The sequence below is a fragment of the Lepus europaeus genome, chromosome 8 (genome assembly GCF_033115175.1).
Source record: "Lepus europaeus isolate LE1 chromosome 8, mLepTim1.pri, whole genome shotgun sequence".
Classification (NCBI taxonomy): Eukaryota; Metazoa; Chordata; class Mammalia; order Lagomorpha; family Leporidae; genus Lepus; species Lepus europaeus.
The window spans coordinates 88,594,382-88,608,831 of NC_084834.1; the positions used below are offsets into that span (position 1 = coordinate 88,594,382).

Below are 14,450 nucleotides of genomic sequence, written 5' to 3' on the forward strand. Positions count from 1 at the left end.
AAAATAGCTCTTTCCTCAACTTTTGTATTTTTTGTTGGTTTCAATTTTTGTTTTCTTCTCTAATTTTAATTATTTGTTCTACTAATTTTGGGTTTGGTTTGCTGTTTTTTTAGGTCCTTGAGATACATTGATAGTTCATGTATTTGGTGTCTTTCCAATTTCTTGTTGTAAACTTTACTCTTAACATTGCTTTTGCTATTGTCCTCTTCATTTATTTCCAGAAATTTTTTGATTTCTCTTTTGATTTCTTCAGTGACCCACCGTTCATTCATGTTGTTCAGTCTCCATGTGTTTGCATATGTTCTAGAGATTCCTGAGTTGTTGAGTTCCAGTTTCATTCCACTGTGGTCAGAGAATATGCATGGTATGATTTTCATTCTTTTGAATTTGCTAAGCCTTGTATTATGGCCTAGGATGTGGTCAATTCTAGAGAAAATTCCATGCACTGGTGAGAAAAATGTGTATTCTGCAACTGTAGGATGGATAGTTCTGTAGATATCTATTAGGTCCTTTTAGTCTATGGTGTCAATTAACTGTTTCCTTGCTGATTTTCTATTTGGTTGATCTGTCCATTGCTGAAAGTGGGGTATTAAAGTCCCTCATTACTATTTTTTTATTTTGACAGGCAGAGTTAGACAGTGAGAGAGAGAGAGAGACAAAGAGAAAGGTCTTCCTTCTGTTGGTTCACCCCCCAAATGGCCACTACGGCCGGTGCACTGCGTCAATCCAAAGCCAGGAGCCAGGTGCTTCCCCCTGGTCTTCCATGCGGGTGCAGGGCCCAAGCACTTGGGCCATCCTCCACTGCCCTCCCAGGCCACAGCAGAGATGGACTGGAAGAGGAGCAACTGGGACTAGAACCCAGCACCCATATGGGATGCCGGAGCTGCAGGCGGAGGATTAACCAAGTGAGCCACGGCACTGGGGACTCCCCCCCCCCCCATTACTGTTGTTTTGGAGTCTATGTCTCCCTTTAGATCCATTAACATTTCTTTTTAATAGCCAGGTACTCTGTAATTTGGTGCATGTACATTTATAATAGTCACATCTTCCTGTTGTATTGATCCCTTAATCATTACATAGTGGTGGTCTTTTTCTCTGGACAGTTTTTGTGTTACAGTCTATTTTGTCTGATATTAGGATGGCTATACCAACTCATTTTTGGTTTCTGCTACCATGGAATATCTTTTTCTATCCTTTCACTTTCAGTCTGTGTATGTTTTTGTTGGTGAGATGTGCTTCTTGTAGGCAGCAAATAGGCTTTTTTTTTTTTTTTTTAAGATTTATTTACTTAAAAGTCAGTGTCACACACAGAAGGAAAGGCAGAGAGAGAGAGCGAGAGACACAGAGAGGTCCGCAGCCAGAGCTGCGCCAATCTGAAGCCAGGAGCCAAGAGCTTCTTCCATGTGTCCCATGTGGGTGCAGGGCCCAAGGACTTGGACCATCTTCTACAGCTTTCCCAGGCCATAGCAGAGAGCTGGATCAGAAGTGGGGCAGCCGGGACTTGAACCAGTTCCCATATGGGATGTCAGCAGTATAGGCAGTGGCTTTACCCCACTACGCCACAGCATCAGCCCAGGGTTTTGTGTTTTAATCCATTCAGCCCATCTGTATCTTTTAACTAGTGTTGAGGCTGTTTACATTCAATTTGACTATTGATAAGTAACAACTTGGCCCTGCCATTTTTCCATAAATATTCTTATTGTTTACTTTGGATTTCCTTTGTGCATCTACTGGGAGATTTTCTGTCTTCACCTTATTTCATAGTGATGACCATGTTTCTGTGTTTCTCTGTGTACAGCATTCTTAAGCATATTTTGTAAAGCTGGAGGAGTGGTGACAAGTTCAATTTCCATTTGTTACAGAAGGTCTTTATTTCACCTTAATTCATAAATGAGAGCTTTGCGTGGTACAGTATTTTGGGGTGACAGTTTTTTTATTTAAGACTCTGGAATATATTTCACCATTCTCTCCTAGCTTATAGGGATTCTGATGAGAAGTCAGCTGTGAGCCTAATTAGAGATCCTCTGAGAGTAATCTGGCATTTCTCTTGTGCGCACTTTAGAATCTTTCCTCTGTTTTACTGTGGAGAGTTTGACTACAATGTGTCTTGGTGAAGATCTTTTCTGGTCATGTCTATTAGGAGTTCTATGTGCTTCTTGTACTTGGATGTCTTTCTCCAAATTAGAGATGTTTTCTGTTATTATTTCACTAAAAAGGCCCTCTAATCCATTCTTTGTTTTCATGCCTTTAAGAACTCCTAAGCCCCATTTGTTGGGTCATTTGATAGTGTCTTACAGCTCTCAAGCAGTGTTTTTTAGCTTTCTATTTTTTTTTTTTTTGGTCTGACTTTAAAATTTCCAGTGATTTGTCTTCTCAGATGTTCTTTCTTCAGCTTCACTGAGTCTGTTGTTAAAGCTTTCTAATGCATTTTTGATCTATTGAATTCTTTATTTCCAAGATTTCATTTTGATTTCTCTTTAAGATCTCAATTTCATGGGAGAAATTTTTTTTCATGTTATGTACAGATTTCATTAGTTTGTGGATTTGCTTCTGATTACTTCTTTTTTTTTTTTTTTTTTTTTTTTTTTTTTTGCTTCTGATTACTTCTAAGTCATCTTACAATCAATTTTTTGAATTCCATTTCTGGCATTTCTTCAGTGTCTTCATGTTCACTTCTCGTATTGAAGTGTTGTGCTCTTTTTGGGGTATCATGTTGTCTTCCTTATTCTTGTATCTTGGATTGCTGCATTTATTGTTTGGCATTTGTGGAGCTCCTCCTTGTTTGCTTTTTTTTTTTTTTTTTCACTGTGATGCCTTTTATCTTTGGAGTTGATTAGTGAAATGTCAGCTTTTTCAGTGAATACCTAGATGCATGTGGTGTCTGTGGACAGGGAGCTCTGTTCAGTGCTCCAGGGTGAAGAGAGGTCCAAGGCAACACCCAGTTTGGGGGTGGTAAATCTCTTTTTTTCAGAGGGAAAGTTTGTTCTGCTCTGTTGGGGTAGTCTCATGCCTACCTCCTCTCCTCAAATGAGACCAGTGCCTGGGCACTAGCCCCAGTGAGTACAATATTCGTCCACCCTGCCTCAAGAACCACCCAAAGTGTGTGTGCCATCCTTGATGTGAACACAGATCCTACAGCAATGACCCTCACCAGGGAATCAGGGAGCCCTGAGCCTGTGGAGCCTCCCACAGTGACTGCTCTAAGTCCCAGCCACACCCTGAGCCCTTCCAAGCAACCACAGTGTTTTCACAGTCCCAGCACATAAGCCTCCCACAATCACAACCCTTTGCTTCCTACCCTCCTTAAAGAAGAAAAAACAACCCATCACCAGGCAGCTGCAAATCCTGCCACAGTATCCTTTTAAAGAATCGGTTGTCACATAGAAATTATTATTTTTATCTATTTTCATTGCAAGCCAGAGAGACAGAGATCTTCTGTCTACTATTTCCTTCCCCAAATGCCCACAACAGCCAAGATTGGGCCAGGCTGATGCCAGGAGCCTGGAATTCGATCCTTGCCACCCAGGTGAGTGGTAGGAACATAAGTGCTTGAGCCATCATCTGCAGCCTCCTAGGATGCGTATTAGCAGGAAGCTGGATCAGAAGCAGAAGAGCCACGACTCAAACCAGATGCAGGCTCCTAAGTGGCAACTTAGAGCCTAACACCTGCCCCGTGCAAAAAATATTCTTAGCATTTTCAGCCTTGACTCTCCTCTGGCTTGTGGTGAGAGCTGCTTTTATCTGTGTTATGTGATCGCACTCTCATGACACTTTGAAGCTGTTCTCACTGCCGTGCAGCAGATGAGGACGTGGGTCTCGGTGGTGATGAAGCTTTTCTGTGGTCCACCTGGTGCCTGTGAGGGCCCTGTGGCTGCAGTGCTGGTCTTCCCAGGGCCCACTGAGCTGCACTCAGGAGGCGGGTGCAAGGAAGGCAGGCATTGTTGTCATTTACCTTGTACATGCCCCTGTCCAAAGCTGCACACTGGACCAAGGAGGCCGACATTGCCGGGGAAAGCTCACTAGCCAGTGCCAAAGCCGGGATTCAAACCCAGGTGTCCCAATTTCAGCTCTAGTGTTTCTCCCAAGGATGACAGCCATAACCAGGGTAATACGCTGCTTCTGTCTCTGCCTAAATTTAGTCTCACAGTCAAGTTAGTTTTTACTGGCAATTTGAAATGAACATGGTCCTTTCCCTCCTGCTTGTGATATAAAAAAGAAAAAAAAATTGCTTTTGGTTTGCAAGGTGTGTCTTTGAAGGATCTCTTTTTCCCCATAATTTTTGTTAGTGAAAAAGTGTGAAGCATTCATAAAAGTTGAGAGACTCATACAGTGAACCAATTGGGTAGTATCCCCTTAGATTTATTTACTTGTTTTAAAAGATTTATTTATTTGATAGGCAGAGTTAGAGAGACAGTGCTTTTCCATCTGCTGTTTCACTCTCCAACTGGCTGCAATGGTCAGGGCTGGGTCAGGCTGAAGCCAGGCACCTAGAACTCCATCCAGATCTCCCATATGGATGTCAGGGGCCCAAGAACTTGGGCCATCTTCCATTGCCTTCCCAGGTGCATTAGCAGGGAGCTGGATCAGAAGAGGAGCATCTGACACTCCCATATGGGATGCCAGCATTGTAGGTAACAGCTTAGCTTGCTGTGCCACATGATCATCCTGCTATATTTGTGTTCACTCTATGTCTCTGTGTGTATACACATACATACATGTGTGTCTACTTCAAAAAGTTTGTGGAAACACTCATTTTCCATATACTTTTTGATGAACCTTTGGGTATATGCACAGATATTTAATTTGAAACATTTTAATGTATTTGAAGACACATTAACTTCAGCATGTACCTTAACTTCAGCATGCACCTTGTGGGTATGGGGAATACCCTACCTGGGATAAATTGGCTCATACATGGTAATGTCATCCCTGAGGCATTTACAGTTATTCCATCTAATATCCGGTCAGAATTCCCAATTGTCCCAGGGAGAGCATTGGCTATTTCTTTTTTGCTTTGGTTAATCAATAGACTTTATTTTTTGAATAAAAAATAGTTGTTTTATTTTTAGTTTTAGGTTTACAGATAAGTGAGCAGGAAGTAGTTACCACTTAGCTACCCTTCTTCCCATCCTCAGTTTCTGCTTTAACATGTTGCGTTGGGGTGGTAAGCTTCTTAAAGCTAGAGGGCGGATGCTGATACATTATTACCTAGATTCTCTCCTTTACCCTAGAACTCACTTTGTCACCTGTGTTTTGTGCATTTGGACCAATGTGTATGATAACATATGTCCCTGTTTTTGGTTTTTAATGAACCAGGAAAGCATTGCATCTGAAGGCAGTGTATTCGGGCTTCTTTTACGTCTGGACCCAGTCTTTCTCGTGGCTTGGTGTCTGAGGAGTCCATGCTGCTATTCTGTCAGAATGTCCCTCACTTTGCAGTCTCTTTTAGCTTGTTCACCCAGCTGCTGTGTTTACTTCAGATCAGAAGTTAGACTTAGGATTGACTAGCATCAGCGTAAACATTTCTGAAAAGAAAAGGAAGAATGTGTTCTTTGTACTCAGATGTTATGTTTTCTCGTGAAGATAGTTGATGACATTTGATTTTTTTATTTTTTATTTTTTATTTTTTTAGGTAAAGGGCTCAGGCGGTCACAGCCAGATATGCTTGTAAGGGAGATTTGCATCCTTTACAGCCAGTGTGTAATCTGCAGAGCAATCTTGAGACTGTGCAAGCCTTACTGTCCAGCAAGCTTTTACCTGATAGTTTAGCAAGCAAAGATAATCCTTACTTAAATAATTGATGAATCTATTTGTGAAAGGATTTTCTTTTCTTTTTTTTTTTTTCTTTTTTAAAAGATTTCTTTATTTTGGAAGTCAGAGTTGAGAGGGAGAGACAAAGACGGAGAGGTGGAGAAACAGAAGAGAGAGGTTCCATGTGTTGGTTTATTCCCCAGATGGCCACAATTGTCCCAGCTGGGCCAGGCCGAAACCAGGAGCTTCATCTGGGTCTCCCACGTGAGTGGCAGGGGCCCAAGCACTTGGGCCATCTTCTGATGCTTTTTCCAGGCTTAGCAGGGAGCTAAATTGTGAGTGGAGCAGCCAGGGCATGGACTAGTGTCATATGGGATGCCAGCATCACATTGCATCACATATGGTGGCTTTACCCACTATGCCACAATGCTGGCCCAGTGGGAAAGATTTTCTAATCCTGTCATTCCTCCTACATTTAGCTACTGCATTCTTAGTCATTCTTTGTGTCACTGTGGATTCAGGGATTTGTATACACAGTGGGCTGTCACAAAAGTTACACTGTTAGTGTTCCAGCTGTTCCAAATTTGGTCGGTGGGAGGCCGTTATGCTGACCCAGGGGTCTTTATACTGTGCTCCCTTAGTCCCTGACCCTTTCCTTGCTTTCAATAACAAATGTCCTGGGTGCAGCTTGTGCTGGCTTTCTATCCCTTTGGTTCGTTGGTGGGATGGCTTTGTGGTCTAGAAAATCCTTGCTGGATTTATGAGCTTTAGCTCAGGTTCCACAGCCTCATATGTTTTTAAACAGCTCTGAATTTAATTGACAACTTTGTCTCATTTTCCTTCTGGATACCTCAAGTTCATGGAGGATTCCCTCAAGAAAACTGAAGCCATTGATTCAGCAATCTAAAGTCGAATTTTATCTGAAGCTAGGCAAACAGTAGCACGCATGCAAGGAGCGTCGTCCCCTTGCGTCCTCACAGGATTGCCACGTAGAAGGGTCAGACATCGGGGCGTGTCACTGTTAAGATCTCAAGTGCTGTGGCACTTGAAGTTATGTCCTGGCTCTGGAATGTACAAGCCCAACACCGGGGCAGATTTCTTCTCCTTCTGCATTCGTTTTTTTTTTGTTTGTTTGTTTGTTTGTTTTTTCCATCCCCATAGAATTAGAAAGGTTACCCACTGGTAAGGTGGTTTTGAGGCTTAGTCATTGAATTTGAGTTTCTCATGACCATGCCTGGGACAAAGTCAGCACTCTGTGAATATTAGCTGTTAGGAAAACTCAAGGCTTCTGAAGCTCATCTGTACTGGGGAAAGCCTTTTTGGGTTCTGCTCTCAGAAATTGTGATGGTGGCTTCTGAGCCTATCTTACTTTGTCTTGAGCTGACTGAGACACACTTGACACACTTCAGTATTCCTGTTCTCTGCTATAGGAGCATGCGTTTTTTAAAAAGATTTTATTTATTTGAAAGAGTTAGTTAGAAACAAAAAGAGACATCTTCCATCAACTGGTTCTCTCTCCAAATGACTGCAACAGGTGGAGCTGAGCTGATCTGAAGCCAGGAGCCAGGAGCTTCTTCCAGGTTTCCCACATGGGTGCAGGGGTCCAAGGACTTGGGCCATCCTCTACTGCTTTCCCTAGCATATTAGCAGGGAGTGGGATTGGAAGTGGAGCCCATATGGGATGCTGGTGCTGCAGGCTGGGGCTTTAACCCACTGTGCTATAGTGCTGGCCCCAGGAACATGCATTTTGTTTCTCATTTCTAGAAAGTGCACTGGTCTCTCTGTGTGTGTGTGTGTGTGTATGTATGTGGTTATAGAATAGGACGGGTTCTGGCTAACATCAGGACAAAGACACTTTACCGGAATGAGAAGGCATAGTTCACGGACTGGAAGGAGAGCTGATATCAGACAGGGCAGCTGAGGCGCAGAGCAGCCCCAGGGATGTGGGTGGCCAGAGTCATCACCCGTCTTTTTGGAGCAGGACAGGTGCAGTAGGTGAGCTCCCACCATTCTTCATTGTGACGAGCCACTCCAGCCTCCGTGGCCTGCCTGCAGGAGAAAGAATGGGGTTCACCTGTGGGCCATGCTAGTGGCTGAGCATTTTGAGTGGCAATCCCCCCAAATCCCTTCCCCAGGAAGGTGCGGCCAGGACTTTTAGTGTTCACTGAAGCCCTGGTGAGTGCAGTCTGTAAGCTAGCATCACTATTTTTTGAACAAATATAGATAGCATAAATAAGCAGGGTCTCCTGCACTTAGTCAAAAAAAGGAATACTAGTATAAAACCGAGGAGGGACCAGCATTGTTGTGCAGGGAGCTAAGCCACCCCCTGTGTTGCTGGCGTCCCGTATCCAGGCACTGGCTCCTTCACTTCCAATCCAGCTCCCTGCTAATCAACGTGGGAAAGCAGTGGTGGGTGGCCAAAGTACTTGGGCCCCTGCTACCCATGCAGGGGAGACCTGGATGGGGTTCCAGGCTCCTGGCTTTGGCCTGCCCAGCCTCAGCTGTTGTAGCTATTAGGGGAAAGAAAAGTGGATGAAAGGTCTCTGAGTCTCTCCTTCTCCCTGTCACTCTACCTTTCAAATGAATCTTAAAAAATAATAAAAAAAAAAAACTGGGAAAACTTGATCTCTAGGCCACACCGTCTCACCACAGCTGTTTGGGTCCTGCTTTCCTTCTTTGCAAGGCAACGATGGAAGCACTAAATGACTCCCGAGGGTTGTTTAAACAGTGAAATCCAACAGTCCCAGCGCTGTCTTTTTTGTGTGTGAGACCCTCTGTTGCATTTACACACACGCGTGCGCACACACCCCACATAATCAATCTTCAAGCTCATGTGACCAATGGGAATTTACATGCAAACAAATTTAAACAGTTAATGGAGACTCAGAATTCCTCAGTAACTCTTGTTAGCTGTGTAGTTACTGAGAAGCTGAAACTCCTTAGGTGTTCAAATGTATGAAGAGTGGTGCAATCATTGACTTAGGGTCAAAATCATTTAAGTGTAAATGGAATTAATTATAAATGGCTTTTCATTTCTACAGTTTTTTTGTGACTATGTAGCTATCAAGTATTTATTTACAGAAGGGAGGTTTTGTATTTGTTTTAAGCTGTTGTAGATTCTTTAATAGTTTAGGTATAAACTACTAAAAACATCTTGTTGGGTTTTCTATTATGAGTCCTTTACCAACTAAGATGAGCAAAACATAATATGCATTTGTAGTCACTGAAGGGTTAATCTGAGTGTCTCTGAAAACATAGCTACTGTATTATGTTTCATTGTGGTTGGTTCGATTTTCTTTTTAAGAAGTGTTAACTTGAATTAGGTTACCAATCAAAAACTAATCAAATCTTCCTTTTACTATGAACGTACAACTGCTATGTTTCATTTTTTAAGTAGTCTTTGTTTTTCTTTGAAGGACTGACGTGATTACCTATGAAACAGTAATCAGATTGTCCTTTACAACTGTGCTTACGTATAGATACATGACACAGTATGGCTGTGTTTTGAGTAAACAAAGGGTGTGATGTGCAGTCACTTCAGAACGTGCGAGGCTACGTCTCCTACTTGAAACCCTTCTGAGCCCCAGTGCAGGACTGCTGGGCATCCTGCCTGTTTGCACAGACACAACATACTGTCTGCAGCTCCACTCAGATGTAGACGAGATTTCTATGAAAACCTTGAAAATTTTAAAGAAAAACTCAAGAAATTCTGATAGAGCAAATCATTTAATATATAGTTATCATTCAAAAGTCATACTTACAGATTTTATAAAATCGGAGGTATATACATGACACTATTGAAGTCCTCAGAGTATCCACCAATTCAGCATGTTTCAACCATGGGGCAGGCCATTGTGTGCCCAGTTAAACCCCTGCTTTTGACACCGGCCTCTCATATTAGAGCACTGGTTTGAGTCCCGGCTGCTCTGCTTCCTAGCTGCATCCCTGCTGATGTGCCTTGGAAAGCAGTGGTAGATGGCCCAGGTATCTGGGGCTCTGCTGCCCATGTGGGAGACCTAGGTGGAGTTCCAGGCTCCTAACTCTGGCCTGGCCCAGACCTGGCTGTTGCCAGCCATTTGCAGGGAGAGTGAACCAGAAGGGGAAGATTTCTCTGTGTCTTTATGTGTCTGTGTCTCTCTGTGTGTCTCACCCTGTCTTTCAAATAAATAAATCTTTCAAAAAAGGAAGCTTTGGTCCACAACCAGTGTTTCAGGGATCGTTGAGTAGGTCTGCATTACTGTAAGAAGGAATCAAAAAGGTGATTCCTAGAAGGAAGAGGAGGGAGGATCACAAGAGTCAGCACTTGCTGAGTGCGCCGGGCAACGTTCTCATTCCTTCCCGAGTACAAGCTCATTTCCACTCGCACATTGCTGTGACTAGCTCTGAGTACTCCTGTTTTCCAGATGAGTGTTCCCATTCTCTAGATGCGGAAACTGAGGCAGGTGGATGTTAAATGACTTGTCCAAGGTTGCAGCTCGTAAGAGTCAGAATGGGTTTCAGATGCTGAAAGCCACATTTGTGTGATTTAACCTCATTGAATTTCATTATTGCTCATAATTTTTTGGCTATTTGCTTACTAGCAACTTCCTATGCATTCAGTAGAAGGAATTCGACATGTTTATAAGTGCATATGAAAAAAGTAATGGTTATTAACAATTTTATCTAAAGAATAATTATTAATCGTAATAATTGTTAAATATTTATCTAAAGAATAATTATTAATTTCTTGGTAAGAGATCAGGGTTCTTGCTATACTACTGCTCCATAGTGATTCACAATATTATCTGTAATATTAACAGATGCTACATCTGTACTGTAACTTCACATCTGCTGGATTTTCACCAATTATGACCTATCAAAGGATGCTACTATGTCGGGGAGAGTTGGTCTGATTCTGTAGTTTGAATTTTATAAACTCAAGTCGGGATTATAATATCCTACTTAACAAATATTATAGAACTAGCTTGATTGTCATCATTTTGTTTTACGTAGAGCATTTATCAAAGTTTCCGTAATGTTACACAAACTGCACTATAACCTTAATATAAATTTACATTGAGGGGGAGGCACATGGACCTAAACCAGAATGAAGCTGTCTCCTAGCACTGTGTGACTTAGTCCACATTACTTGTGTCTCTGGCCTTTGTTTCTTCAAACATTTCATATGTATTTCTGCCTAGGACATTGTAATGACTAAGTATAGTCATTTAATAATAGTTACACTCTGCTTTGTTGCTACATTCATTGTCAGGAAGCAAAAGTTTCCCCCAATTCGACTTCCTCTAGGCCCAAATAAAATTGTTTGCCTTCTATTCTTTTTGGGATTTATATTTGTTTATATAGACATACACACACACACACACACATACATATGTACAAATATAGCATTTACATAGACCACATTCCTATATACATGTGAATAACCTTTATATCACATATTAAATTCTGAGATGCAAATTTTTACTAAAAGGAATAAGCTTATATTGATTTTTTTTTTTTTCATTGTGGTAGTGACTTGGATCTGTTCAATGTAAGTTGCAGTTCTTAGAAGACATAGGCTGATTGGAAAATTGTAAATTGTGACCACGTAAAATGTTGCTGTTTCACACAGAGGGCAATTTTTGAAGCCCAGTGAGAACTGAATGGATTTTATATGCTGGAAAATTACTGAGTAATCATAATAATTGCACATAAAATCAAATCAGAAAAAAATGTCTATAATTTTTTCCTTTGACACTTTAAAGTCAAACTACCCTGAAATAACCTCTGGATAAATAGTCATCTTTCGAAATGTCTCCTTGAGGACCTGTGTGGGGTATCCGTGATCTCGTGTTTTATTTTCCTGTTGGCCAGGTACTGCCGAGTCCCACCCCTTGGTTACTGTGGTACTATGTCCTGGATACTGCAGTGTGTTGCTCCCTCTCTTAGCTACACTAAGTTATGGCTCTGGATTTTTCTTTGTTTTTCCCCTTCTCCATCCGTCCCCAACATGCCCGGGAGAGACGTTAGGGATTCCGACTTGAGTGGAAGTAACAATCAATGAAGGCCGCTTGTGGTGGTCTCCAGAGACTGAAACGTTTTAATCCAGGTGTTTCTCCTGCCGCCATGCAGCCTCCTGTGGTGAATATGACGGACTGCTCTTTTCTCTTATGCCCTTTTAAGCAAAGTAAGGCGGCAGTTCAGCTGAGAGAAGACATGAAAAAGATCGTGGCGGTGCCAGCCAGCGCAGCGAGGGATCCTGCCCGCCAGCAGGTGTTTGGAGTGAGCCTGCTGGAGCTGCGGCGGCGGGGGCTGGCCGAGCACGGAGTCCCCGCTGTGGTGTGGAGCCTGGTGGAGTACTTGACGCAGCACGGTAAGCTGGGTCCCCTTGGCCTCTGTGCGCTTTTACAGTTCTTGTGTAAAGACCGTGTGTGTGTGTGTGTGTGTGTGTGAATCACTTCATAGTGCATGATTACCGTTGTCTGTAACGCAGCCTAACTGGAATATCAAAACATTTGGTAGTGTGTTCTTTCTCTTAAGAAAGGATATTACTGCTTAATATTTTTAAAGAAAATACTAATTCTGTTATCCATAGAAAAATTGATTTAAGTATTGAAGTTTCTAATTTGAAATGTTGCCTAATTTTTTTTTAACTTTAAAAAAATCTTTTATTCATTTACTTGAAAGCCAGACAAGACAAAGTCTTCTACTGGCCCACTACCCCCAGATGCTCATAAGGGCTAGGCAGGGCTAGGCCCCAGCCTCCCACTTGAGTGACAGAGACCCAGCTGCCTGAATTTGCTGCCCCCTAGTGTCTGCATTAGCGGGTGGCTGGAGTCAGGAGCAAAACCAAGACTCCAACTCCAATGTGGGATATGGGTGTCCCAACCGTGGCTTACCTGCTGTGCCAAATGTCTGCCCCTACTTCTTAGCTTTAAGTGCTGAAATACGCTTGAGAGAACACAGTGTTCCTAACATTAATGGTGGGTTCTCTTGTGTAATTAAATGTCAACCGATAACACCTGAATTCAAACAAAGCCGTTGTGGAGCGGCTCTTTCAACTCATGCCAATCATGACCTTATCGGATGCCCTGCTGTCTTCAGACACTTGCTAGCGATACCAGAGCCACATGGTGTGTAGCACAGAATGGGATGAAGAGAAGTGTCAGTTAGGGAGTGGTAAAATTAAGCATGTAAAACATTTGGAGAGCAGTATAGCGCATTGCACAATAAAAAGTTAAATTATATCCCACTTGGTTGTTGGTGACTATATAACCTGCAGCTCTCTGATGGTTTTATTTGCAATAAGATTTTTTTTTTTTGGCAGCTAGAGTAAGACAGTGAGAGAGACAGAGAGAAAGGTCTTCCTTCTGTTGGTTCACCCCCAAAATGGCTGCTATGGCCAGAGCTACACTGATCCAAAGCCAGGAGCCAGGTGCTGCTTCCTGGTCTCCCATGTGGGTGCAGGGGCCCAAGCACTTGGGCCATCCTCCACTGCCTTCCTGGGCCACAGCAGAGAGCTGGACTGGAAGAGGAGTAACCAGGACTAGAACCTGGTGTCCATATGGGATGCCGGTGCTGCAGGCAGAGGATTAACCAAGTGAGCCACGGTGCTGGTCCCTGCAATAAGATTTAAACATGGGTAATCTGAGAGGATGCTTCCATAGCCCTTAGGGCTAGTTTTCAAAGTAGGTCAGTGTGATGGGGGACTTCAGACCACGTAAGAAAATCAAGGCATGGCGTTTGGTGCGATGATTAAGAAGCTCCTTGGGACTCATGGCAATGTTTGAGTTCCAGTCCCAGCTCTGCTCTCTTCCAGTTTTGGGCAGGTGGCAGCAGGTGATGACTGAAGGATTTGTGTCACTGCCACCCACGTGGGAGGCCTAGATTGAGTTCCTGGCTACTGGCTTTGGCATGGCCCAACCATGATTGTTGTGGGCCTTTGTGGGGGAGGTGACCCAGTAGTTGGGAATTTTCTGTCCCTATGTCTCTACCTTTCAAATAAAGCAAATAAATGTTTTTAAAAAGCATAATGGGGGTAGGGCTGCCACCTGCAGTGCCAGCATCCCATGTGGGCTCTCCTTAGAGTCCCAGCTGCTCCACTTCCGATTCACCTCTCTGCTTTGGCCTGGGAAAGCAGTAGAGGATGGCCCAAGACCTTGGGCCCCTGCATCCACATGGGAGACCTGGAAGAGGCTCCTGGCTTTGGATCAGTGCAGCTCCGGCCATTGCGGCCATCTGGGGAGTGAACCAGTGAATGGAGGACCGACCTCTCTCTCTGCCTCTTTCTCTCTCTGTGTAACTCTGACTTTCAAGTAAATAAATCTTTATAATAGTAAAAAAGGCATAATGGGGCCTGCATTGTGGTGCAGCACATTAAGCTGCTGCCTATGATGCCAGCATCCCATGTGGGTACCAGTTCCAGTCCTGGCTGATCCACTTCTGGTGCAGCTCCCCGCTAACGTGCCTGGGAAAGCAGCAAAAGATGGCCCAAGAGCTTCAGGTCCTTCACCTATGTTGGAGATCCAGGTGGAGTTCCTGACTTCAGCCTGGCCCAACCCTGGCCATTTGGGGAGTGAACTGGCAGATGGAAGATTCTCTCTCTCTCTCTCTCTCTCTCTCTACCTCTGCCTTTAAAATACATAAATAAATATTTTTTAAAAATAAGTATAATAAGTATCTTTAAATGATAAATAAGTAACTTTAAATGATTTGGGAAG

The 14,450-nt window shown here is 43.1% G+C and overlaps 1 protein-coding gene across 4 annotated transcripts in view; it reads left to right on the top strand.

Moving 5' to 3' along the window:
- Positions 1-14,450, top strand: part of FAM13A (family with sequence similarity 13 member A) — a 359,592-nt gene that overhangs the window by 30,948 nt on the left and 314,194 nt on the right. For all 4 annotated transcript variants that reach the window (XM_062199865.1, XM_062199863.1, XM_062199866.1 and 1 more), the window contains one exon: positions 11,914-12,103. In XM_062199865.1, the coding sequence (XP_062055849.1) occupies positions 11,947-12,103 (157 nt within the window). In that variant the 5' untranslated portion in view covers positions 11,914-11,946. The remainder of the gene's footprint in view (positions 1-11,913; positions 12,104-14,450) is intronic.